We start from the raw sequence: 27,988 nt of genomic DNA on the forward strand, positions 1-27,988 counted from the left end.
TCTATCTCCTAATGGATATTCCCTCTAGGCAAAGCTGTGGCAGGTCAACTGCCAGACTGCTCCACATATTTATCATCTGGAAAAAATTAGTCCGTTAATCATAGCTAAATCAGTAAGAAAAAAGAAAATATAAAAAGCAACATTCAGCAGATATTTCAGTCCAGCTTTATGACTGTAACTTCAGACCCTAAAACTTGTTCACAGGTGGACTCCTTCCAACTCATGCAGTGACACAATCCCCAGCAGTGAGCACTGGACTGGTTTCTGACTAACACTGTCAAAGCATTGTACCACTGGGATCTCAAAACCTGAAAGTAAAGAAATATTGGGAAACTTTCACACAGGAACTTCAGACTCACTTGATAATTCACATTTTTCACATTTACCCTCTTTACGCCTTTTTTTTTTTTTTTTTTTTTTTGGGTCTGGTCTCTTTTATATTTAATACTTTGTCAAAAGGAAAATTAAGTGGAATACCTGAAATTTGATTAAGGAATTATTGGGCTTTTTGAGGTTTTTCAAGTCACCAAAATCCTGCCACCCCACACAGATTGACTGTCATGGTTATGCTGCAAAAATTGTGGCATGTGACAGTGAATTCCAGGTCACTGTGAGCATCACTCAACTGACTCATCTTCAATGACTCCACTGTGGAGCCCATGACAGGATAAGGAAAGATGAAAAATACCAGGGAGAAGGTTTCCCTCCTTAGAGACATATGCTAAGGGATGAGTTAAATCTACCTTGACACAAACAAAAAGCAGATCTGACTGTGATAGCCCCAGAATTTTAAGGAATATGAAAAAGGACTAAAGGAAAAATTGTTTGTTTGTTTTATCTGTCAAGAATTGGTTAGAAATTGATTCTAAGTTGTCAGTGGGGTCTTGGCCCTAATCCAGTTCTAGGTAATGTTTCAAGGACACAAATACCTAAATTTTTGAGACCAATAGAAAAAAGAATACAGCGAGGACACAATGGAAAACATTATTCTTATGCTAATGCTTCATCTGCATTCAAGGAAAAGGTGGTAGAATGGAAGTTAATCTGTTAAAAAACTACAAATAAGTTAATCTGTTAAAAAACTACAAATCTTCACCAACCAGAAATGCTTCAATGATGGTGTTTCCAGTTCACATCTCTGCATACACAGTGAGGAAGTACATCCATTCAAAAAACTCTCAGACTGTTCTGAGACAACATACAGATTCTACCTGCCCTGCATTTACACATTCAACACACATCAATGCAGCCACTGTATTTGGAGTGTCTCATCTTTTCATGAAGCAAAGAAATTCCCAGTAACCTTGAGGGCATCACTGGCTGCCACTGTCCAACACTCTGCACTTCAAGAGGAGTGCTGGTGACATTGTGCTGACAGTGCTGGACACCCCCAGAAGAGCCTGGCACCCTCCTGGCAGCCACCTCGAGCTACCTGCACGTCTTGATGGGATGCCCTCCCAGCCTCCTCCTCTGCAGACTGAAGAGGCACAGCTCCCACAGTCTCTGCTCACAGGGGAGATGCTCCAGACCCCTCCTCATGCCTGTGGCCCCTGCTGGACCCTCTCCAGGAGCTCCTTGACTTCCTTGCACCAAGGAGCCCAGAACTGCCCGGGACTGGACACAGTGCTCCTCCACAGATTTCCAAATGCAGGGAACTACAGCATGCACGTACTTGTAAAGGGACAAGAACCCTCATTTGAAAAAATAAAACATGGGCTTTGCGAAGTTTTAGATAAAAGTTTTAACAGGAAGAGTTGAAGTTAATGGAGCTAATCTTTTCCCACATCCATTTTACTTGCAGTAGGAAAGGATGACTTGCCATTTTCCACTGGACCATTTGTGCATGTAGTTTTCAGGCAGTGCACGTCAGAGAAAATTATAAGTGCCAGAAAGTCTGAATAAAAAGGTTTTAAGTAATTCCTAACTCCTAATAGCAAGAGCCTACATAGTAGAAAAAAATTATGGTTTTTACTCCCATCAGCCCAGAATTTTAAAGTAAAAGCCAGGAAATAGCAAAAATTTTTTTCTTTAGACTATAATAAGAAAGGCATTGCCAGTTTTCTTCAGTCTGTGCATCATATTTGAACAGCAGAATATATTCACTCACAAAAATTTAATCAGGTAAAATTTTCTGTTGTGCTCTCTAACAGCATTTCTGCTCAGTCTGTAATGTATATTAACTACAGATTTAGTCAAAGATACAATGAAGTAAATGGAATTTAGCATGCGGAAGAACAGTGTGTCCACAGAAACCATCAGGAAGTGGAGGCGATATGTGAAAAAGCACTACTGAAATTCTGACATTCTTCAAAGACTTATCCTCAACGTTTAGTTTATGTCTTCAAAGTCAGAACTGAACTGAACGTTACTCTGTCAAAATGCACATTGAAATTTTGTTGAAGGATGGTAATAATTGGGTTAATTTCTCTAAGGCATTCATTTTCCTAACACTTGCAGTGTTTCAACCATGCCTGCCCCCAGGACCTGTGGGACAGAAGTTGCACTATTTTGCCATTTCTTGAGAGGGTAAAAGATACTGCTAAGTGGTATAGAAGCATTTGTAAAGCAGGATTGTCAGTAAATTCCTACTTCAGAGAAAAGGAAAGAAACAGAAAATAAAGCCAACCTACAGAGCTCTGTGCAATGGATCTTGGTGCTCACATTCTGTAGTACTGTCAGAATGATTTCTATAAACAGAATTCAAAGGAATTTTACATAGAGGCTAAAATCTTATTTCAATTTCTTTTCTGCAAGGTATATTTCACCTACCTGCAAATATATCTAAAAAATATTCTGCAATCTACTGCGGCAGACACAGAGCACTATTCTGAGTGCACACTCTCCCTGTGTTGTCCATGACCCCGTCCAGCACCATCAGCTACTCACTTTCCAAGCTCACACGCCACATCAGGCAGCCCAGCTGGCGATGGCTTCTCTACGTTGAACTTCAGGGCATACCAGAACTCCCCAACCACATCTGACCGGAACATGACACTAGAAACAGGCACACAAGCTTAACAGACAGCAGGCTTCTCAGATCATTTAAAAAAAACCCAAACAGATTAAAATTCAGAAGAAACCTAATGAGTTCAACACAGTGACTTCTTTAATTAGATCACATTTTTCTTCTAACACTTCTTGCTGGTATCTGAATTCAGCTAGCAAGTGTAATAATATGCAGAATTACTGATGCAACAAAATCTCTTCTTTATCTTTCTTAAATTATACCAAAAAAATTCATTTTTGCTTGTAGTTTTTGTTTGTTAGCTTGCTTTTATCATACATATTTCAGCTTATAAGAGTAAGCTTTAGTTTCATTTAAATATCAAAGTATTTTCTTCTTAGTCATTTTGAAGGGCAAAGTAACAGAAATACTACACACTAATTTTAAAAAGGAAAATTTTTTCAAATCCAGTGATAAAGTGAGAAAAAGATATAGACACATTCCTATGAGCATGGCAAAGAGATACACTTCAAGGAATATTCAATATATTGTTTTGATATACAATCAGGGATTGTCATGACTGAAAAATGTGTCCTGCTGGGTGAGACACGAACAGCAATATATTTCAGTTACAGACGTTCTAATACAGTCCTTTCCTACTGCAGAATTTCTTTTCTGTTTTTTGAGGATTTTTGAGTAGCTGAGTCATAATAACATTAAACCAAAGCACTGGAAGCATATAAAAACTTAGAAGAAATGCACTGTACAAACCCGTGACCCTCTTAAGGATGAGTTCTTTCTCTAAATTATAGATAACTACATCTATTCCATGACTTTATGGTTCCAGATCATCCCCTGTGCCAAAAGAGCTTTTAAAGTGAGCATAAAACAGCTCTAGGAAAGAATCAACCATTTGAAAAGATACACCTGCCACAATCCCTTTTTCCAACAGTTCTTCCCAGCTGCTAACACAGCAAGCAAACAGACCATGGCTTCAGAAAAAGAAGTTAATGGTGTGGATGTAATGTGCAAGTAGCTCTGTGCAGCTGTACCTGCAGTCTGTGGGAGCTACTGCAATTTAAAAGAGCTGTTACACACCTCTGAACAAAACTGCAAAACCACGTGGAGAATGTCCACATGTGCTTTATTTCACCCCTGCATATACCCCCTAAGCCCCAGCCCACCAAAGCTGAGCCCTAAATTTTGTCCTGTAAAAACAAACATTTATCTTATTATTTGGAAATTCTGCATTTGAAAAATACTGAAAAATATTTTCACACCAGAAATATTATCTGGTGTGAAAAAAAAGATGAGCTCTATTCTCATCTTCAGTTTAAGATAGCATAATTTGTACAAAATAAAGATACTAGAGTTATAGAAGTACTCATTTTTATAAGACAGTATTTTTTGAATCTGTATCACTCAGTGATACCTGACATTATTCTGGTCTTTGGAAAAATGAATACAAATGAATTGAAGAAATCTCTGAATGGATTTTGAGTTTGAAAATGCTCTTTCAAAACTGGTCAGATGTCTCTGCCCTCCTCTTAAACACCCCATCCTCCACCCCACCCCCATATTTTTGCCAGTCAGTTGAGATAACTGAAAAACAGGGATTGTTTTTCAATCAGCCTTTTGATTAAATAATGCTTTGGCAACCAAATTCCAGGAAAGTAAGCTTTGCAACTGCAATTCTACACTGTTCAATTGCTTGCTGAACTGTTCCAGTTGAAACTAAGACCAAGAGGTCATCTGTCTTTTTATTGCTAATTAAGATACCTGCAGGTTTTCACTGGGATTTCCAATGTAATGGAAAAATTTAATTTAAAACCTCTCCATATTCATTTAGTGGATCATGGTTAAGTAATGGAAGATCATGAAGGTAAATGGATTTAAGTGAAGACAGTTAAAGGGTTCTCCACATGCTTTAGTTTGTTTTTACAATTTCATTCCTTCTCAAAAGAAAATGAAATTGTGCTATTCCCTTTACAGAACTTAAAAATCTTAAAAACTAACTATTCAGAGGTTTTCAACGGGGGCTTCTAACATGAGTAATTTCTAAAACATTGTTCACTAAATTGTAGTGAGTTAGAGTAGCAAGGAGTTGTTGTATTGCCTGTCAATAATGCTTTTCCCCTGAGAGGAAAACTGCTGTTAGGGACACCATACATTCAAAGCTGGAAATTTTCTTAATTCCATTTATTAACTTTTATGGGAGTTTTTAGGGCAATATTTTCATCAAGGGACTCAGTTTTCAGTGAAAGTAGTTAATTTATTATTAAAACAGCCACAATTGCAAGTATCAAAACTCTGCAACATACCTTCCAGCAAAAGAGCCAACTGCAGCTGCAGAAAACTGCAGGTGATAGGAAAATGTTTGCTTGGGCTTGAGAACGAAAGAGCTTTCTCCACATAGGGATGGATGGTCCAGCAACACACTCATCTTGAGAACTTTGTTGGTAGGATTAGTGATGGGAATATTAATTCCAACAGTGTCCTAGAAAGAAGAAAAAACCCCAAAATCACAACATTAATTACACGTGAAAGGTATTTCTCAAACAAGTGTAAGGTGCTTACTCATTGTTTACACTTATGCAAACTCAGGCTGCACCTTGGTTTGATGCATGAACTAACCATAAAAAAGGCAAGCTGCAGCAACCTTCAAACTGTACACTCTTTAATGCCATAAATACGGAAAGTTCAAATATTCCACAGCTCACTTCACCTCCCAAGATGTGACCACAGCTTGCCGAAATACACCTCTCAAGCCCATCTGCTGCAATCCCAAGCAAGTAAAAACTCCAAGCTGTCTCCCAACAGCCAAGCACATCTGGAATCTGGATCTGGACAACTGGAAATCTCCACTGTGCAAGCTGGCAAATGATTCGGCTGAATTCTGGCAGACCTAGTCCCTTAATTTATAACTTATATCATAATACTTGACATTAAAACAACACCACCACAATGAATGTTCCCTCTCTTACTCCTTTAGGCCATTTTCCTCACTAGTTATCCCTGTATCTTTGTTTAAAGTCTAAGGGAAGGACCATCTTTCCTTGATAACCCGGAAAACAGCAACACAGTTAAAGGCGCATAAAAAACTCCAGTTACGGTAATAAAACAGAGCCAAAATGTGGCCTCATTAGAGAACTCTGCACATTTCACACGTGGAACACCTTCAGGATGAGCAGGAGTCTGCACAGCTGCTGCATTTCAGCAGAGCTCCCCTCTGTGAGTCAGAAATGGTGCCAGCTCATCCTGTGTGCCCCGTGTGCCCCAGTATCGACACACGCCACGAAACAAAGCACTTTCAGCAACCAGAAGGAATTCACACTGTGATAATCCAGGAGGCAAACCTGCAGTTTAAAATACATACGTTCTATTTATATATATTCACCCATAGAAAAGACACAAATCCAATAATAAAGATACGTGTTCATTTCTCTGTACCTATATCTGTGTTTACTCTTATTTGGTCTCTTTTCTTTGCTCTAACTAAGCAGTTTATTTCAAAATGCAGGTCGGTTTGGCTTTTAACATACAGTGATTTATTTCTCACAGCAAAATTATTCCACATAGGTTTTTTTTTTAAAAAAGTAAATAATTCAATTTGCAATATGAAAGGAGAAAAATGTAAAATGCCTATTAAAATTAATAACGCACTAAACATGAATATGAAATACTTTTATAACTCCACACAGAGCTGCCTCCCACTGATTTCAGCCTGCCTATGATTTGGTAAATTTCTATACATTTCCATTTATAGACAATGACTACTGGAATATACATAAAACACATTTAATGTTCTACAGATGGCAAGATTACACCAACAATTTAAATCATTTAAGTGCCTTGCATCAGTAAAATGGGATTTAAATTTGCCATAAAATATTTTAAAGCTCAGATTAATAGTTTTTACTGGTGTAAACAAGTTTCTAAATCTATCTACCATTTTATTGCCAAAGGCTTCATAACAATTTTATAGTAAAACATCTACATGCTGTATTGAAGAAATACTTTTATAGTAAAAGGGAAATATGGGACACCTGATTTAGGAAAAAAGCAGCAACTATGAAAGAAATCTTTTTAATCTTGTACACAAAGGAAATTTTACATTGCAAGCATTATCATAAAACAATTTTCTCTTGCCAGTATAAAATGAATGCTTAAGATTATGTATTTCCCTGGAATTTCCCAGGAAATTTTCCTGGAATTGTCATACACATTTCAATGATCTGCTACTTCATAGATGGTAATAAGGGCAGATGTATATTTACCAGCAGAATATATATATATGTGAATATATTTTTTTTATTATTTTTGTAATGTTCCTAGGCCTTACTGGATTGTTATAGAGGCAAGAACTAGGATAAATAACAAAATGTCCATGCAATTGCTAAGAGTATTATTTTTCTTGAAAGAGCCATTTTATCAGATAAAATGTAAAAGAGGAACATCACAGGCAATTTCCAAACACATTTATAGTCATTAATTTCGTTCCCCATTTCAGTGCTGAGTATTTTATAAACATTTTGACAGAGGAGAAATGTAAAAGTTGAGAAAAGAAGGAAATTAATCTCTTTCCTCAAACATTTCTTATATCAAGGCTGCCAGTCACCAAACAGAGCCACTTTTGTGCAATATGTCATGCTGTTATTCCTTCAGAACTTTCAATTACCCAATTCTTGTCCAGTGCAGGTTATTTAAAATAATCTCACCAGAGTAAAATTAAATAAAATGAAATGTAAATACGAAATAACATTTATTCTCTATGGAAATTGAAAAACAATGGACTGCTAACACTGGATCCCACATCCATAGCCTAAATCTATGCACAGGTTTGATACTTTGTAAACCAGACTCTTGTTTCAAAGATGCTCCCCATCATCAATTGATCATTTGTGATATTACACTTGTTTGCTGAAATATTTTCCTGACATATTTTTTGCCAAAGACTTTCTTATCATTCCTTTCTCTATTTCCTTCTTTGAGCAACTGGATCTAATTTATTTAAATCCATAATATGCAATTTTACTTTTATTAATGCATACGTGCACTGAACTATTAACTAATCCTCTTCTAGTTCAACAAGGTAATTTGCAGGAAGATGGACACATTCTGCAGTTACTGTGCATAACAATTCCCTGTGTTCCATCTTCAGTAATAATCCCATTCTCACCATCAGCAGCTGTCAGTAAAAGCCCTACCTGGCCAAAGTGTCTAAGAGACTGGCCACAATTCTTATTCTTTAGAAGAATTGTTTTAAATTAAAACCCAATCTCACTAAGGAGATGGCATTCATTCCACATTGGTTGAAGCTTTTTCAATCCACAGACCTTGAGGTGAAAGCATTTGTATTTGCTCCTGAGTTTGCCAGGCTGTGGCTGTAGAAGCAAGTTTTCAAGCTGAGTAAGCAGCAAGAAAGTTATTTCTATAGGCCTGGTGAGATAATCCAGCAGAAATCTTCCCTTTGTAGGTCCTTGTCCAAATCACAGTTCTGCTAGATGGACAAGTAACGAGTGCCCTCGTTCTCTGTGCTGCACCGGGCAAGCAGGAATGCTGCTCACACAAGGACTGATCCTGGAATGGTGGCAATGTTGTTGAAAAAACAGACCTTGGCTTCTCTCTTCCACAGGCTCAAAACGACCAGAGCTTTCAAAATCCCCATCAGTGTCTACATGGCAGCAGCAGGAGTTACAGTCTCCTGCTGTGTCTCGTTGTTGACTCATTTCTGTTTCTTGGACCGAAAGAGGTCCAAATGAGCTGAGCAGCAGCAGTTGATGGGACCATGCTCAACAGAGCTCAGCCCAGTCTGCTCAAACTACTCCTAGAAATCAGTTCTGGCTCTCAAAGTGCTTGATGCAAAGTGTCCCCAGGTCAGAGCTCACTGCCCTTTTCCACACGCACTCCCAGACACGCACGCCCATGCCCAGCTGGCCTTTCTGGCACTGACCATTCACACATGGAGCTCCTCTGGCCCGAGGGCTGAGGGCTGAGTCCTTCAGGCTTCCTCTTCATTCCTAGCCAGTGGAAAAGATCTTTGTGGAGTGAACCATCTCCCTCACTGTACAATCTTCTTAAGCTCCTTTTTTTTTTCTTTCTGAGATGTAAATGAATTTCCAAGATAGTCTTCTGCTTTCAATGTAGGGTCAGAGAACCACAGCATTGCTATTCTCTTGATACTGTTTTTTCTCATTTTACTTGGCATATTTTGCCTTATAAAATATCAGCTCTGAAAAAGGCACCAACTGTTCACCAACAGTGAAGTCTATCAGATCAGCAGATTGAACTGCTTGAAATTTAGGACTAAATACCTTAAGCAAATTATATATTAGTAAAACTTGCTTAGCAAGGAATCCATTCTTATTATAATTGCAATACAGGAAATTAACTAGAAGGGAAAAATTTGCCCAGAACATTTAATACCAGAAGCTAATAGGGCAGTGAGTTTCAGGTTTAAATTTACATATAAATTTACATAGAAAAATCACACCGAATTGAATTTCTTTTAGCTGAAATGTGCATTAGTGCCTAAGGAATAATGCCCAGAAACAGAATACAGCAACAATTATTTCATAAGTTGTTACAATAATTGTAAGTTCCCTGACTAAAAATTACAACACCATTAACCTCTTAATGGGGCCTACATATTGTACCAAGCAAACAAACTGGAAAACAATGTTTTGCAAGAGGTGATTACAAAAATTATTTTTCTGAAATGGAAGGAAAGGAATAGACTGAAAAAGCATTACATTTAATGACTGATTTGATCTATGATGTCCTCAGCTCCACCAAAAGATACCACAAACCACACCAAACTGATATTGCAATAATTTATACACATATAGGAAAATGAATTAACTAAATAGGCACATATTTGGATTTCCATGTAAAGACAGATAGAAAAAGATGCATCAAAGACAGGTTGAATGCTAAGTGAAGTGCTATTTTAAGATAATTATAAGTATACCTGGCAAGGGGATACAGACTGACTCAATGTAAAATTAACATCCCAAATTCCCACAACTGGGAAAGTAATAACTGTGCTCACATCTTAATGAATACTTTTTTGAATTTGAAATCAAGGGCACCTCTGCATCCATGGAGACTGAAGCTCAATAACTCTCCACACTACTGAGAGCCAAATCCTGAGGAAGATTTCCTTCTCAGATTCAGCAGTGTTAGAAGAAATTACCAACCACAGCTACTTTTTGCCAATGTCTAACTGAGGATTGGCACTTCCAGTGATCAGCTCGGTTGCCTAAATCACCTCGTACAGTAAGCTGGCTTATCAGCTCAGATGGGTTTGACAGCTCTGCTAGGAAATGTAGAAGTCAATCTTTTCCGTTACAAGAATCAATGGAGAAGGAGATCACAGAATCACAGAACTGTCTGGGCTGAAGAGACCTTAAAGATCATCTTGTTCCACGGGCAGAGACACCTTCCACTAGACCAGACTGCTCAGAGCTCCATGCATCCTGGCCTTGAGCACTTCCAGGGATGGGCATCCACAGATTCTCTAGGGAACCTGCGCCAGGGCCTCAGCGCCCCCACAGTGAGAAACTTCCCCGATATCCAACCCAAATCTACTCTCTGTCAGTGTGAGGCCATTCTCCCTTGTCCTGTAGAAAATTGCTCTCTGTCTTCCCGGGAGGCTCCCTCCAAGGAAGGCCACCATTACGTCACCCTGCAGCCCTCTCTTCTTCAGGCTGAACAATCCCGATTCTCTCGCCTTTTCCTCACAGGAGAGATGCTCCTCTCATCATCCTGGCGATGCTTCCAGAGGTCCCTGTCCTAACTGTGCTGGGGACCCCCGAGCTGGACCCAGCCCTTCAAGTGGGGTCTCATCAGAGCAGAGGAACAGAACCCCCTCCCTCCCCCGCTGCTGCTCACGCAGCCAGGGACACGTCTGGCACTCTGGACTGCAGAAAGACAGGCTGCTTCTGATACCTGACTCTGAATTAATGCAACAAAGGACCAAACTAATCTTCAGAGGATTCTACAGGAAAATCATTTACACCTACTCTGTCATCAACATTTTTGGAAAGCGTGACTCGGCAAGTGACAGATTTCAGTACAGCTCCTATTCATCATTTTTAGGGGACACTTTGCTGTGCAGATGCATGCACACAATATATGAGGTGCCAATTATAGAAAACAGTTTGAATCAAATCAATAGATGTATTTACACTCCTTGGGTGATAGGACTATTTTGTGTGATGTAAATCCAGGCTGCATCTCTAAAAAACAGACATTTTGCTTTTTTTCAGATAATCCTTTCTCCTTCAGAGACTGTCATATCCACAACAGCAGAACAAAATAATTAAGGTCAGTATCACTCAATAAAAAGCACTAGAAAGTGCAACATTTCCAAGTGAGAAATGTACTGTTCTTAGATAATGAAGTCAAGAGAGAGATCAGTGACTTCTGCGTTTTCAAAGTCAGTTATGTCTCAGGGAGTTGTAATATGCAAACTCTTTTGCAAGTATGTCATCACACTGAGATACCAGCCCCAATCAGCCTCAAATAGTGAAAATCAGCATTTGTGACCCTTCCTTTCAGGGAAGTTAAGGAGATGCAAAATTTAGGATATTTTTAATTTCCAAATAGCTTCTGATATATCAGGTAGACAGTTTGCAAAACCTGTCTTTTTCAATCATTTCTCTCAGATCTAGACTAAATCCTGCCCTCGGTGATCTTTTTGAATATAATTCAGGTTAAATTTGTAAGTAAATCTGCATCCCTTATTTACCACAGAACTGCACTATTATCCCTGGACTCTGCTGAGTACAGCACTTCAAGGTTTGGTTCCTGAACTAATTGTATCTGCCCATATAATGCTACAACACCTAGCTGTAATTATTTTCTGCTGGTCTCAGTGATTTGTTTTCAAGTGCTACATAATGTCACAATAATGCAATAAATCCACAAATCCAATAGACCAGAACATACTTTGGAAGGCTCGGTGAGTGCTGATGATTTCTGCATATTTATAAAGTCAGTAACTGAAACCACAGAACTGCTTCCAGGAATTATCTATAATCTAATTTAATTAGCCTAATAGTTTAATACTGGATTAATATTTAGATCCAACTGTTCTGGATTGAAAATTTGATGCGATGAGGTTAGAAATCTCTGACATGCAACTACAAACATGACAAAATCTGTATCAGTGGAATGCTGAATATCAGCTGGCCCAGAGCTGACCAGGAAAAGGCAGCGACCAGCCCTGCCCACGTTCCAGTGCTTCAAAGACATACTTGGTAAAAAAATACTTACAAACAACTATCAGAACCCAAAGCTAGAGTAGCAGCAGACTAACTATGACACTATTTCCATCAACTTTAAAGACTCCTGAAAAATGTGGAAGAAAATATTCTACTATGTGCCTCTACTCACAGCTCATGCTGTTATGAGCTGACTAAAAGTACTTCTTTACTTTAAAAGTAGCAACTAACTCCAATAATATCTAATTTTACTGAATTTTTATGGCCATACTAATGAGGTAATTTACATCTCAGCTGCACCACCTACCATCAAGTTAATCAATCAGTGGAGATAAATGCTAATTAATTTGACTGCCTTAGATCTTGCACCTACTGTGACTCTCTCATTCTGTATGTCTAAAGATAGGTTTTTAAGGAAGCATTTCTTCACAATTTAAAAGACCCATACCATAATTATCACTGGGACAAAACATGTAGAGGTAGAGATAATTTTAATAGAAAGCTGAAATTGTCAGGGTTTCTGCTGAGAAAAACTTTTTCTCCTGAATTTTCTAGAAGTAAATTCCTCTGATAAAAATCTTTCTCTCCTAGATTCTAGACACTTTTTTTTTTAATCCAACTTTTATTTTTGGCATATCTCTGCAGTCTCAGGAGCCAGACTGTGTTATAATAGGAAGAGAACTTCTTAAATGTTCATAGTTTTTCTGAAAAAAGAATTATATATAAATCAAAAGGAACAATCTCTATAAGAGTTATCTCATTTTCTGTTCCTTACTATGACTTGCAAGACCAGATAAACTTTGAAAACAGCCTCATTGCTAGCTGTTGCTCCAGGAAAAGTTAACTTTGAGGCTTGAGGCTTGAGGCTTGAGGCTTGCTTGAGGCTTGCTTGAGGCAAGCCTTGAGGCTTGCTCATAGATTACTGTCTCACATGAAACAATAAATGCTGCATTATAAATACTGACTTCAGCGCTAGAGGTGTCTGCAGTCTGTCCCACACATTCCCTTAGCAGTTACTCCACAAAAGCAATGCAAACTCTCTACATCACAAGCAATGTTTATTACTAATAGCTGCATCTATATATACATTCTTATTGATGGTATCTGTTACTAGAACCTCTTAAAAAGCAAAAATTAGAGCAGTCTGAAGCAAGGCCTACGCTTGAATTTCCCTGGGTCTGTGTAGTCTGACTGCTTCTGCTGTCAGTGAGAAAGAAGCCTCTCTCTATGGGGAAGATGCTGAAAGTGTTTACTAGGTAATTGTGAATCCAGGAATCATGGAGTGAGAGTATGAAGCCCTTTAAATACTGATTTCTCCATATTTCTGATTTCTATTTATGATTTCTATGTCTGCTCAGTTTTGACCCCTGGCAGATCACTTTGTGAGGGAAAGAATTGCTACTTTTTTTTTCTTTTCTTTTTTTTTTCCTTTTTTTTTTTTTTTTCATATCCACATATTTGGACATGAGCCATTATTTCATCCTTTAACTTTCCTACAGTAAAAGCTGTCTCCTGAGGTTGCAGCTTCAAAACATGGGTAAGTACCACTGAGGTGCTTTTCAGTTGCTACATTCATCCTGCAGTCACATTCTGCTGTGCAGGGCTCACACAGGACAGATCTGCTGCAGTCATTTTTCCAGAGTGCCAAAACCAAGAAGATTTGAAGGCTGGAACCAGTACTGGGAATGCCCTGCCCCTGCCTAGATCTGCGTGCAAACAGCAACCCTGTGCCAGCGACCTTTTAGGAGCACCATGGAGGGCTGAGAGGCAGGGTGAGGGTCTGGGAGCCTTCACAAACAGCAGCAGCACAGCAGCTTCGACCCACAGCAACACAGCTTGTGGAGTCTGGGTGGGCAACGTGTCTGAGAGAAACATTACCAACTCTGGAGTACTCGTGTGCTTCTAAAGGATTGACAGACAGAAAAAAAACAGACTTGGCAAAGACAAAACTATTGTCTCCACACTTATGAGAAAACCAAGCTCAATCCCTTGCAGGCTTTGGTTTTATTAAAGCAGAAACTAATAACTGACTGCTCGAAGCAGACCTGCCCCTCTGGCTTATCTCCCACTGCACAGACCCTGCTCGGAGCTCACACATTAGATATCTCCTCTCAAGACAGAAAATGCTACTTTTCAAGTACAGGGATGGATTAAAAAGTCTCTTGACATAGTGAACCAGTGATGTTCACTATGAACTTAGAATTTTCTCCATGAAATAGACAAGTGCTAATGAGTAACTGCTTAAAGCAGTAACCAACAGCCTTTCAGACACCTCACATCAGAATTTAAGAATCACCTTCCGTTTTGACCTCAAGATTCAACCTGAACAGATCAATTAAATTATTTGCAAGGCAAAGTAACTATTGAAGTTCATTCTTCTACACAATTTGAGATAATGGATCTGAATTTATCAACCTAAGTTACGCCTTTGCAATACTATTACAATTTAGGAAATAAAAGTAAACAGCAAAATAAAATACAGTTTTAATTGTATTAAATTTAATTTCACTTAATTGTTTAAAACCAAAAGTTTTAATTGTAAATTGTTACAATGTTTAAATGGTTGATGATACTAAAAATTATTGATAAAATTAAAATTATAAATATGGTTGTTTTCTCTGCATTTAGAACTAAAAACATGTGCCAATGTAAAACCGACTCATAATAACTGAAACTATTATTTAATTAATGAATAATCAACATTAAGTAGATTTTAGTTTGATAGATATAGACTAAACTAAATAGATTATAATAGATTATAAATAGACTAAACTAAATAGATTTAGTTTTAGCTTCCTACTTTCACAGGTGGTTCCTTTGAACAGTTAAAATTCTTTATAAAAATCCCAGAGAAATATATAAATTATTACTGAGTAAATATTCATTACCTTCTTCCATGTAAGATGAGTAGTGATAATTTTTACTCCCCATTTTTCTCAAACAGCTTTAGCTGGAATTTTTCAGTAGAAATATTTGCTGCAGGGAATCAGTTTTATGGCCTTCAGGTGAGTTAGTTTTATACAAACAGGTCTGCAGGTTCAACTGAGGCAGTCTCTGTGATCACTGAGACTTTAGCTTTTCTTTAGTGTCCTAAGATTTCAGTTGGAATTATTTGAATCTCCTATCACGCCAGGAATCAAATCAAGCAGCAAGTTCATTTTTACAGGGCTGGAGAAGTCTCCAGCCAGCGACAGACACTGGGCCCTCCATCCACTGCAGCTGCTGACTTGAGCAGGTGTCAGAGATTGCCACACAGACACAGCCATTGCTCATGCTGATTTAAACACAACAGGAAGAATCTCAATTACCTATTCAGTGGGCCAAACCATCTAAACTAGCTAGGGCTGTAGCCAAAGTCAGAACACCCAGTAAAACCGCGTCACTTAAACCAAGTGATTCCTGAGTTAATGGCATTTTTCAAACTTCAACACAGCGCCTGCTTTCAAATCAAATCCTTACTCAACTAGCTTTATGTACCTACTTGAAGTTCCTGGTTCAGATGTCATGAATATTTGGATGTGTGCATTAACTTGCTGCTCAGTGCAATGATCTAATTTAATTATCACTGGCTGTTTCAGAAGCTGTGCATGCTGTCCATGGAAATCCAGCAGAAAAGAACAACTAGCTGCTTTAACCCACGTTCTAGAGATGCAGAAAAATTCATTCAATAAAATGTTATTTGATTCGAATAAAAAAATATTTCATATATTTGCTATTATAAAATTTTATTTGACCTTCACTTCAGAATTTTCAAATGGTATTCTGATCATGGGAGCACAGAAATACTATTTTAGAGAAGCAGAGACATTTGTACACTTTTTGGGAGCAGTAGTACCCCTGCCAAACCACTCTTAAACACAGAGCTTTGTGTTGTACAGATGGACAACCTTCATAGGAATTGAACACAGAATAAAGATCCCTTCCTCCGATTCCTTCATCTCACAAACGGAAAACAGAGATTTCTCACAAGTCAGATTAATCACTGAGGGGGGAAACAGTGCAGTAGCACCAGATTTCTTGGCAGCTCTGAAAAACGGCAGGACAGGTTTAAAGGTTAGACTTCTGCAGACAAAAAATCACAGAAGGTCACTTTCAAGAGCCCCCAAACATAGTTGGAAATTTACACTTAACTACATCTTTTGGACAAATTCTCACTGTTCTCTTTCATGTTTCTCTCACTTTTATTTATAAAAAAAACCCAAAAAACCAACCAAACAAACAAAAAACCCACCCAAAAAAAGTCAAAAAGTAAACCCAAACAGAAATATTAAAAAAACCCCACCCAGCTCTAAGAGTGTACATACAACCATGTTTTGTCTTGAGCCAAAAACCTAGCTTAAGTTCCTGCCCTGGACAGAATGACAGGGAGCAGAGTTCAAACATTACATTTTCCTTTCAATAATGTTACTTTACTGCCTAGCTCAATCTGCACTCCAGGCCATCAGTGAGCAAATTTTTCTTAAGAAGAATTTTTCCATGGACTTGCTGTGTGTAATGGTTGAGAAAAAAGCCTCTTGTTTAGATTGCTAAGCCCCAAGGGAGCAACAGCAGTTACAGACTAAGGGAATTGGTAGTTTCGTTATTCAGGGCCATTTTCTTTCTTCACATAACAGTTATTTTTCATAGATACTACCACTTGTCCAGATGAAACATCCCATCTAATTATTTGGTTTAGATCTAACCTCACATTTCTGTTCCATGGCAGCTAGTGACAGTTCAGATGTCATTTTGGGATCTACATTAGCTCCTTGCTCTCATATCAGAGAACTGATTATTCATCTGTAGGGACAAGAGGAGAGGGTTGGCAGCTGCTAAATATTTATCCAAAAAATCACTCACATTTTTATACTTCAAATAATTTTCCTTTGTTTTTTTATTTATTTTTTAATGAGCTATAAAAATATGCTCTGGTCTGAATTATTTACCTAACTGCTTTTAGTTAGAGTGATTAATAATTACTACCTTCTCAAACTTGTTTTCCCTCCCACCAACCATGTTGCCATGGTTCTTTTTATACTACCAACTGTCATGAAAGCATATGATAGAAATTAAAAAATCTTAAGGCATGATTCATAACTTCGGGTTACTCAGTTCCTGAGAACATGATCCAAGTTTCAGCCATTTATGACAATATTCAGACTACAGTTTTGCTTAGGCTTTATGAAAAATTAATGTACCACAGCTATGAAAACAGTGTGCTACTGTCTTCAACTGCCAAGTTACATAATTACAAAACATTCTTAATTATACACTTTTTACTTTTAAATAAATAATGAAAAATTTAATAAGGGAGACGCTGACTCATAATTTAGATTCTAAGCTGGTTTTGCTCTAACATTAGTGCTACTTGTTACAAGATCTCTGGATTATACCTGTGAACTGACAGAATACCACCAAATACACCACGATGCAGTGTTTGTGGACAGGATGGGTTACAAAGGTGTGGGTGCTGTGATGTGCCCACATCAGCTGGCAGTGAGACACAGGGGGCCACAGAGTAGAGCCGTGTGAGGACTCAGCTCCTCACTGGGTTCTGCTGCCAGGGCTTGGTTCATGAGTGGTCGTTACGCTCCCATGAAGGTAAACATCCATCAGTGGCTGAACAACATCAGACGAGCACGTGGAAGATACTCTCCAGTTAAATTACACCCAAACCAGGTGGATTTCATCCACTCCAGGGCTGCTGTGTGATGCCAACGAAGGAGCAGTAAGGGGGGCAATCAGGAGAGACAGCCTAGGAACACACTGTTTCTGTGTCGTGAGAGTTTAACACCAATGCATGTTTCCTCTGAGTTCCCTTCAAGTAATTAAACAGAAGAAGGAAAGGTGCTGGAAAGAGGCATGGCCTGGGGAAAATCAACACATATTTTCTGAGATTTCTTACTGTTGTGCCTCTCTGTAAAACAACTATGGGTTTAAAACAGAATGCCATCTCCCACTGATGGGTTCTACTTCTGCAGTCCCCAAAGCATGATTCCCAGGTTCTAAAGATCTGCCAAGGCTTTTATGGGGAACTATTCCTTGAGCCAATAAATCCTATGAAAAGAAACACATCACAGAGTTGGCAAGGGTGATACTTCTGATCTGCAATTTACAAATCCATTAGAAGGCAAAACTATTTTTGTATGAGAAGAGCTTGAGGAGTACCACAGAATTGTTTGGATTGGACAAAACATAAAGAGCATCTCATTCCAACCCTCCTGCAGTGGGCAAGGACACCTTCCACCAGACGAGGATGCTCAAAACCCCATCCAGCCTGGCCTTGGACACTTGCAGAGATGGGGCAGCCACAGCCTCTCTGGGCAGCCTGTGCCAGGGCCTGCCCAGCCTCACAGGAAAGCATCTTTTCCTTACATCTGATCTCAACCTACCCTCTCTGAGTTTGCAGTCACTGCCCCTTGACTAAGCACTACATGCCCTTGTCCTAAGTCCCTCTCCAGCTCCCCTGTATCTCTTTAGGTGCTGGAAGGCTGCTCGAGCCCAGCTCTCTCTGTCCTCACAGGGGAGGTGCTCCAGCCCTTGGATCATCTCCATGGCCTTCTGTAGACTCTTTCCAAAATGTTCATATTCTTCTTGTTTTGGGGACCCCGGAGCTGGAGCCAGCACTGCAGATGGGGCCTCAGCAGAGCAGAGGGGCAGCATCCCTCCCCTGACCTGCTCTTGACGCAGCCCAGCACACGTCTGGCACTGCGGGCTCACAGCTGGGTCTCATGCAGCAGCACCCCAGGCCTTCTCCTAGAGCTGCTCTCAGTCCATGCATCTGTGGCTGGAAGTGCCCCGAGCCCAGAGCAGGACCTTGCTCTTGGCCTTTGGAACTTGATGAGGTTTGTGCAGGCAATTCTTAGAATTCATAATCAATTTGAAAAGCTCTTAGCTACTAATGAACAACAGTCTGATCTAGCTTGTGCTATCTAGATGTCACTAACAGAGTAAAACACACAGAACTACTCAAATATACTTCAGAATTTTTTTAAAGTAAAATATACATTTGAAAATATGCTTGTGCATCCTATACCACCTCCACTCTTACAATTTTCTTACTTTCCTTTTATGATTTATTAGACTGCCACAGGCTGGTCTAGACAAGACAAAATTAAATTAAAATATGTTAATACTTTAATAAGAGAAAAATGAATAAATTCCTGAGAAGACTGTGATCACAGAGCATACTTTCTCCCTTTTTCCCTGAACTACTTTTCAGCTGATCTCTTTTAATAGAGTTGATGATCTCTGTCAGGGTGAAATGAAACCTGAAATTTGCACTGGTGGAAAGAAAGTCAAAGCTGACAAGTCTCCAACATCACTGTCCCTTACATCATGCAGTTCAAAACAGAATGATTTTCTAAGATGATAGAACAGAAATGACACCTCACAAATCTGAAATTTCTTCACTGGAATCAGTTCCAGGACAGTGCTATGGAAATGTTTCTACATGCAGCAAAACTGATGGAGTATTTAATGACTGAGGGGAAATGTTCTCTACAGGCCAGCAGTTCCAATTGCCCAAACTGGTTCTCCAGGTGGACTGAAAGACAGAGGACACCAAAAAAAGACAAATATTCTTAGAATTTAGATTGGTTTCTTTTATTATGGCAGCTGGCAAAAAAAGGAGGTTGAAACTGGGCAGTGACTGCTGAAGTTGTAAGGTAACGTTGGAGGTGTTCATTATAAGCAGCACTAGGACTGACTGGGTGTAGTTGTGATATTTTGTGAAGGTCCCTTTGCTGGGATTTTCTTCTCCTGAGAAGCTGAAGGGCCTCAGCTCCAAGTGTGAACAATTTGTGATCTGCTGCTGTGGGATGCAGCAGGTGCTTCCTCCATTGCTCAGTGTGGGATGTTTCTGCTTGGTGGCCAATCCAGGAGGCAGCAGCTCTGGGACTCTCTGGGAGTCACAGAACTTTGTTATTCATTCCTTTCTATTCCTGTCTCGCCTTCTGATGAATCTTTCTCTCTGTTCTTTGTAGTATAGTTATAGTGTGGTCTTTTTAATGTAATATATATCATAATATAATAAACCAGCCTTCTGAAATGGAGTCAAGGTCTCTCCTTCCCTTCACCAAGTCCTGACTGCCCTGGAAACCACTGCATCAACTGGGTTATTTCAGTATTACCAACACTTGATAATATCTCTCCTGTGAAACACAGGTTTATCCTTGTCACACTTGCAAGGGTTCCCTGCTTACCAAGCTTTAGCAATCCTTCACAGCTGGAATGCATCCTTACAACCTTTCCAGGCTTCACTAATTATCTATTTTCTCTGAATATACACAGAACCTAGAAAGAAAACCTGCAGCTGGATACTCTCCCTCCATTTCAGTGGGGCAGTTCTCATTTCTGCAATGGTTGAGCACTGGATTTCAGAGCATTCAGGGCTTGGATTAGGAAAAAATACCTAGATCAGCAGGCTATAGGCTTTAAAAAATCATTCATTTTAAATGAAAATCAATCTGTCCAAGTTGGGAAAAAACCCCAGCCAAACATGAAAATACCCAGCCTTCCCTCCTTTAATCCAAAAAAACAAACCACCACCACCAAACAAACCAACAAATCACAACAACAAAAACAAAACAAAACCACAAACCCCCAAACCTGAGGAAGAAAATTAGAAATAAATCTATCTTCAAGAAGTTTAACTGAACACTGAAAAACAGACTGACATCCATTCCTTACTTGGAAATAGAAGCATGTGGAATTATCACAGAGATTTAAAATCAATATTTTATTCAGCTATTTGCAAAGTAATGGCACCAAGCATTCATCCAACACAGGAGATCCCATGAGTTCTAATGACCAGGGAGAAAAAGTGAGAAGTGAAACAGCTTCTGTGTCCCAAAACTTCTAAACATAAAAATATTAAACAGTACTAGCACTATTAAAAGCCAAGTTTGTGGCATTTTTCCCTTTTTCACTATACTTTTCTACACACAGAAAATGAGATTACAATATTTTTTTCGTTCAAACACTGTATTGACCTTTAAAGCATTGTATTATACCAAAAAACTTGTGGTGGGCATTCTATTGACCACACAGACCAAAACAATTAAATTTTATTCAATTTGGAGACAGATGTGCCTAAAATTGGGGGAACTACTGTGCTTCTATGTAAAAATTAGCAAGAAACTGTTACATTTTAATTTAAATCATTACTTCCCTTAACTTATGGTTCAGTTCTTAGGAGGTTTGCATTGAAATCCATAGGATCACAGGATATGCTGAGTTGGAAGGGAACATCAAGTCCAACCCCTGGCCCTGCACAGGACACCCCAAGAGTCACCCCCGTGCCTGACAGCATTGTCCAAACACTTGGTGAGCTCTGCCAGGCTGGTGCTGTGAGCACTGTCCTGGGGAGCCTGTGCCAGTGCCCAACCAGAAACCCACCCTGTCTGCTGAGGAGTCAGGACTTCAATAGGACTTTACTCTAAATTTCCAGTTAGATAATTTCTCCTATTCAAACAAGGGTATTTCTTTTACTGATATACAGGATTAAAATAATTGAAATTAGACTAAAGCTTAAAATTAATTATTTTTTCAATATTGCTTATGGCTTTCAATATTGACTTATTTAATATTTTTATTTCCAAAACCAACTTAATCATAATCTGGTTAATAGCAAAGTACAGGATTAAATTACTTCAGCTATAACAGGTCAAAAGAATTTTAACGAAACTTGGGCAGCATAAAACTGGGCTTGGTTCATTTAACTAATCAATCTCCCCTTTGAAATTTAGGTTGAGAGAAAAAACACATCCAGAAACTATATTTAGTGAGATGGGTCTCAACAATGTAGAAGTACAACCTTAAAATATTTTATTTAAAACTTGAGGTAATCGATATTATCTCTAAGTATTTCAGATACATATCAGCAGGCAGGCTTTGATACTGACATTTCACCTAAAGGATGTCAAGACATGGAAATAACAAAGCAAACTAAAGGTAAATGTAACTGGGAAATCCCGTGTTCTCCCAACTCAAGATCACTGATCTAATCAGAATTAACACCATGCCAAAGACAGATGAAAGCACATGCAATAATTTACCAGAGAAAGTCCTGAGCAAATTAAACGAGGATGACAATGAATGAGTTTGGGGTGGGGGCATACAGACCTAACTTTTAGGTAGTTATTTCTTCTTAGCTGATTTTATGCACCGAAAACACAAGACAGCAGCTTTATGCTGACACCAAGATGTGAGCTACAGACCATTACATGGTGCTGCCACAGAACTGCTGGTCTCTTCAGAGCTCTCTGCACTCTTCAACAGAGGAGCAGAATCAGCTGATGGCCAGCGCGTCCGGCCATCCATCAGGGTCAGAACTTGCACAGAGTCACAAATCTGGCCTCAGTCCTGACACTCTCACCTCTCCTCTCCATGTGCGGGAGCTGTGACCCTGCCCAAGCACTGCATTTCAGACTGATGCCCAGCTATGAAGTGCAAAAGGCTGAGCCAACCTGAACACAAAACTGGAATCTGCAAGCAAATACATTCATCAGCCATAACAGGACACGTGCCAAGATGATCCCCCACTGTCCCCTGCTCCTGGGGTGCACCCAGCCCTGGGCTCCCTGGGCCCTCCCTCACTGCAGGCTGCTGGTCCCCGTGGCCACCATCAAGAACAGCAAAATGCTACACCTGCCTCACTGAACATCTCCATCCTGACAGCTTCACCTCTGCTGTAGCCATTTTTGCATGTTTCAGAGGTCTGATCACTTGTGTAAGACAGAACAGTACTTTTGACGTGCTGAGGATAAATCTGTATTGCATTTGATGATGAGATTCAGCTACAACTACCATACAAAAGCAGTGTTATTAGTACTTTAAATTAAATGTTGCTAATCCTCTTCGTTCCGAGGGCCAGGAAGGAAGAAGACTTTAAGGTCAAAAAGAGATCAATGTATTCATTAAATCTGACTCACTGATGCAGTAGATGTACCAGGTGTCTATGCTTTTTAAATATTTATCAGATTTTGAAGCAATTTCAAGTTCTCACCTTCACAAGATTCTGTCTATGGTTTTCACTAGTAAGATCTCCCAATGTTATACTGTTTTCATTACTGGGACATTCCATGCAAGATTAAATAAAACTCAGATGTAAATTTCTGGCCATGAGCTCTTGATGCATGTTGGTCAGCAAAACTGAGACATCATCACTAAATATTCTTCAGCGAACAATCACATTTCTTCTCCATTTTTTCTCTGGCAAACTAAGTTGATAGAGCTATTTAACAGTCATATGACAGGGCTTGCTTTTCCAGTCCCCCATGCTTCTAGGAGATTTCTTTGATTTTCTTCCAGTATTTCAAAACCATGTTTAACCTTGAAAAACCAGACGTGTGCACATCCTAATAACAGTACCAGCAACACGATTTGCTTTCTGTTCATGTCTGACCATTCTTCAGCAGTCAAGGACTGCACTGGTTCCCTCCTGATGTCACACTGACAGCTCTACTGAGATATTAGCTAGGATAATCCCATTCCCTCACACTGGAGACAGAAAGCTCTCACACTCCAAAATTAAGTGCCTGGCATGTAACCAGTAAATTCAGCAATCACAATTCTGTAACAGCAACCACGTGCTTTTATTTGCTAGTCAGAAATATTAATGTAATCTTCCAAACTCATCAAAAAGAAAAGATGTATTACATTTCCCATAGAGATCTGAAGAAGAAACAGCTATTTCTTTACCTCCTTCATCTTCCTTTAAAGGAATTATCCAAATTTTAAGGTCAATCATTTCAGTGCCCTGAACACCTGAACATCGCAGAAGTATTTTGTTCTTTATTGTGTTTTTTTCAAGTTTTCCCATTGAATTTGATTAAAATTTATAGGAATAGTTCAAATGCACCTTCAGAATCCTCATGCATTAGGAGTCAATAGTGTACTTCAAATCTAGCTTTCCCTTTTACCACTTCAGAGAGTTTTCAGATCAGAAAACGACACAAGGCAAGGCATGATCCTGTGGGACAAAAACCCACACTGCTCTTCCCAAGGTCTCAAATCACAAACTCTTTCAGCTCAGCTTTAATGTTCCTCACTAGCAGCAGAACCTCCCAGCACACTCACCCAACAGCAAGACTTTGAAAACAGCAGGATCTGTTTCTCTTCCCCACAGAAGTTCACAGTCAGGACACTGAACTTCAAGGAAAGAAGAGCCAACCTGAAGTCATACATGGACAGTGGCATTTAAACATTTTGAGAAGTGCTTACTGGTTTGGATTTCTACCCCGCATTTGAACACATGTAAAATCAGCTGAGGAGACTCCTCTCCCTTCCCAGCATCTGAGACTGGAAGAAGCATTCCCCTAGCACCTCCACCACATATTTTTATTTGCAAAAATGTTCCTGCAGGAAAAAACCACACCAGAATTTCTACTCATTCAACCTGTTACCAGCACTCACACGTTATTCCAATGCATGCAGAAAGCAGGATGTCTAGACAACAAAGCAAAAATCCATTTACAGAAGATAGGAGAAATGTTAGCTCTGAAAACAAACACGTTACAAATGATAATTCAAAGACAAATAAAATTACAAATCAGTGGGAAACAAAACCACTATTTATTAAGCAAACATACTAAAAATTATTTTATCTTTACATAGCTAAGTGACTTAAAGCATACTTATTTAATATGATGCAATTGTTCCTCTATTATGACTAATATAATTAATTTTTTTAAGAGTGACAGCATGTATTCATTTAGCAATACAAACATGATTAAATACATTCAAATGATTAAAGAAATTTAAATGACAATAATAATTTGGCACGCGTGAAGAAGTAAAGTACTAAAAGAGACAAATTCTATTGTGGACAACAGGTACACTGAGTTTTTTTTAGAATTCAGGCTTATTTGAGATCCAAAGAATAAAAGTGTAATTTTTCCAACAGGATAAAGAAGATACTTTTATTCAAGCATTTATTTTAGTTCCTATCACTGAGCTTAAATGAGATCTTAATAAGTATTGAATTTTATTACTCAAAAAATGATTGTGTGGTCACTTAATAAAATTGATTAATCCTCTGTGATAGCAGCCAGAACAACAATAAAAATTAAATTTTTCTTCTAATGCAGTAGAACAAAATTAGACATTTAGAGTAATCTTACCAGAGCTTTGCAGTCCACATCTATCGTCCTCTCTGCTGCTGCAGGAGTGCTGTAAATCTTCAAGGAGAACCACACTTTGCAATTTGAAGAACTTCCTCCTATGTCAGAAAAAGCAAAATGCCTTATTACAAATTATCCAATGAGGTGATCAATTCCAATGAGGTGATAATCCCAGCAGCCTTCAGATCAGTGACAACTCTGGACTTTAGCAGACATGTCAGTCACTCCTCATGCTCAGACTAAGCAAACCCTGAGATGACTTAATCAGAGTCAACACACTGCATTATCTAATCCCTTCTTGTCAGGATTCAAAATAGTTCCAAAATTTATAAATACACAAATGGAAACAGCACTTTGGCAAATTAGCTTCCTAGACTACCACATTGTCTCTGGCTTTTAAATAGCACTGATTTTTAACTGAAACTTCAGAGCAAACTGACAGTACTTTTGTAATTTTATATCAGGAAATCAAAATTATTTCTTCTCACACAATAGTTTTTGTATCTGGCATTTTCCTGGTTTTAGAACACAGTCATGAATGCTAATAAAATTATCTCATCAATCTCATTCAGGCAGATGAAACAAATTAAGCCTGAAATCTCTACCATAAGGCCTGATTTTCACACCACAAATATTTCATGAGGTAGGATTTTTTTCATCTATAAAGAGTTGTTCAGCACCTTTTAATAATGCCTACCCAAGAACTACTTGCACTATTCCTGTTTGTCAGTATATTGTGTGAGATAAAAATAGCCTTGATCTTCCTACTCATACTTTCCTGAATTAGGCACTAGAGATCTCCACTGGCACTCCTGTTTTACCACAGCATCAGTCTTGGGAGCTCCTACTGGTTTTCTCTTCTGCTGTGACCCCAGCTCGTCTCAGGGTCACCATTTTCCTCGTTACAGATCCTCATTCCACACATATGACTTTATTTCCAAACACTGTTTCCAATAAAACTGTTTCTGACAGGATTTATTTGCATTACTTTCTTACAATTACAAGTACATTCTGTATGAATTTACACATTTTCTTTAGGCTAATTTGATATGCATACATTTACAGGGTTTCAATACCAGAATTCCAGGCTTACACTGTCTGGAACAGCCTCAGTGTCTTACATTCTATAAAAATTAGCATCACTGAGCTAAAAAGATCTTCTGGATGTCCATTAAAGCATTCTGGCATGTACACAACCCCGAGTTTAATCAATTACAAAAGGTAAAAAAATTAGAAACAATACAGAGAAGAGAGGCAACTTGTGCAAAAAGGGAGGATCACCTTACACCAAAACAGAACACAACTGCCTTGGAAGCTGAAATAAAAGTTCTGAATTAAAAGACCAAAAGAAAATGAAACAGTACCCACAGCGTGAGACATCACATTCTTCAAGAATGCAAACTGTAAGAAAAGCTCTGAAATTCAGGTAGGAACAAAAGAGGAAACATGAACAGCAAAGTTTCATTTACCAAGGATATGCGATTAAACTGCAGAACAAAGGGTTTATTAAAGTACAGCAACACAGTCACACATGAAAGTCTGTAAGGGTAAGGAAAACAGAAAAGAGCATAAGCTGCTATTTAAATAAAAAATTAACAAGGCTGCCACCCTCTCCTCAAACCTCCAAGAACACTCATGCCAAAAAAACCTCCACCCTCAAGTGACAACTTGCTAAGGATGTAAAAAACAGCAGCACAACCTTTCCAAACACACCTGGAGCTGGTAGCCTGACAAACTCAGAAGGGCTGATGGGTGATCAGGGTGGAAAAGGAATGCTCAAGGAAGATAAGGCTGCAGCAGAAAATCTAAATTAATTCTTTGCAGTAGTGTTCATTACAGGGGAGTTCAGGGACTTTCTAAACCCTGGAGCTTGTTTTGAGGGAAATGGCCAGAGAGACTCTTCCAAACTGAGGTTTCAGCAGAAAAGGTTTCCAAGCAGGCTGATAAAAAAGGAACACATCACCTTTGCAAGAGAGTGTCAGCCCAAAAATTGTGGTTTAATCAAAGGTGTCCCTGTCTACGGCAGGAGTGTTGGAAATAGACAACCTTTAAGGTCCCTTCTAACCCAAACCACTCTAGGATTCAGCAAGTCTGTGAATACAAAAGGATCTCATGTATTAAATCGTGGTGGTGCAAACCAGCATGTGCCCCTTGCCTAAGTCAGCTTGGGATATGAAGAAATGAAAAGGCAGAGAATGTGCTGCCACTTTTTAGACAGGTCTCCTGCATAAATTCTGAAATTTCAGATGTGAGTTTGTTTATATATTCCAAAGAAAATTATAAAGCATCACAATAAGGATGAGAAGCCACATCACACAAAACTATTTGAATTGATTCACAAAATCAGCAGCTGTGTGAGTAAGGGAAATGTGGTTTACATAGTACCCTGCATCATTACTTGTCATTACAATATCAGACCTTCCAACAAGTCCTATATACTGCAACCAAGTCACTTTTCCACATACACTCAGAGCCTTCATTTTCTCTCTGACCACACATTTCTCCTCAGTATTCATAATTTTCCTGAATCAAATTTCTGTTTTTCATACTGTAGTAATAAAACTTACAGTCTACTTCTCTCTTCTTCCTTTAATATACAAAGTCATTTATTCTGTTCAAATTGTTTAAAAAATACTCTAAAATTTCTGATATTTCTCAAAAGAAAAGCTTTCAGGTCAAGTGTCTTTCTTTTTAGTTTTGACTTCAAGTATTTT

General features: G+C 38.7%; 1 protein-coding gene across 1 annotated transcript in view; it reads right to left on the reverse strand.

The window, feature by feature from the left end:
- The window catches only part of CFAP47 (cilia and flagella associated protein 47), a 258,402-nt gene that overhangs the window by 75,100 nt on the left and 155,314 nt on the right, over positions 1 to 27,988 (reverse strand). The window contains exons 51-53 of the mRNA XM_038154900.1: positions 25,275 to 25,372; positions 5,266 to 5,441; positions 2,887 to 2,994 (exon numbers count right to left, since the gene is read on the reverse strand). Coding sequence (XP_038010828.1) covers positions 2,887 to 2,994; positions 5,266 to 5,441; positions 25,275 to 25,372 — 382 coding nt within the window. The remainder of the gene's footprint in view (positions 1 to 2,886; positions 2,995 to 5,265; positions 5,442 to 25,274; positions 25,373 to 27,988) is intronic.

The sequence above is a fragment of the Motacilla alba genome, chromosome 1 (genome assembly GCF_015832195.1).
Source record: "Motacilla alba alba isolate MOTALB_02 chromosome 1, Motacilla_alba_V1.0_pri, whole genome shotgun sequence".
Taxonomy (NCBI): domain Eukaryota; kingdom Metazoa; phylum Chordata; class Aves; order Passeriformes; family Motacillidae; genus Motacilla; species Motacilla alba.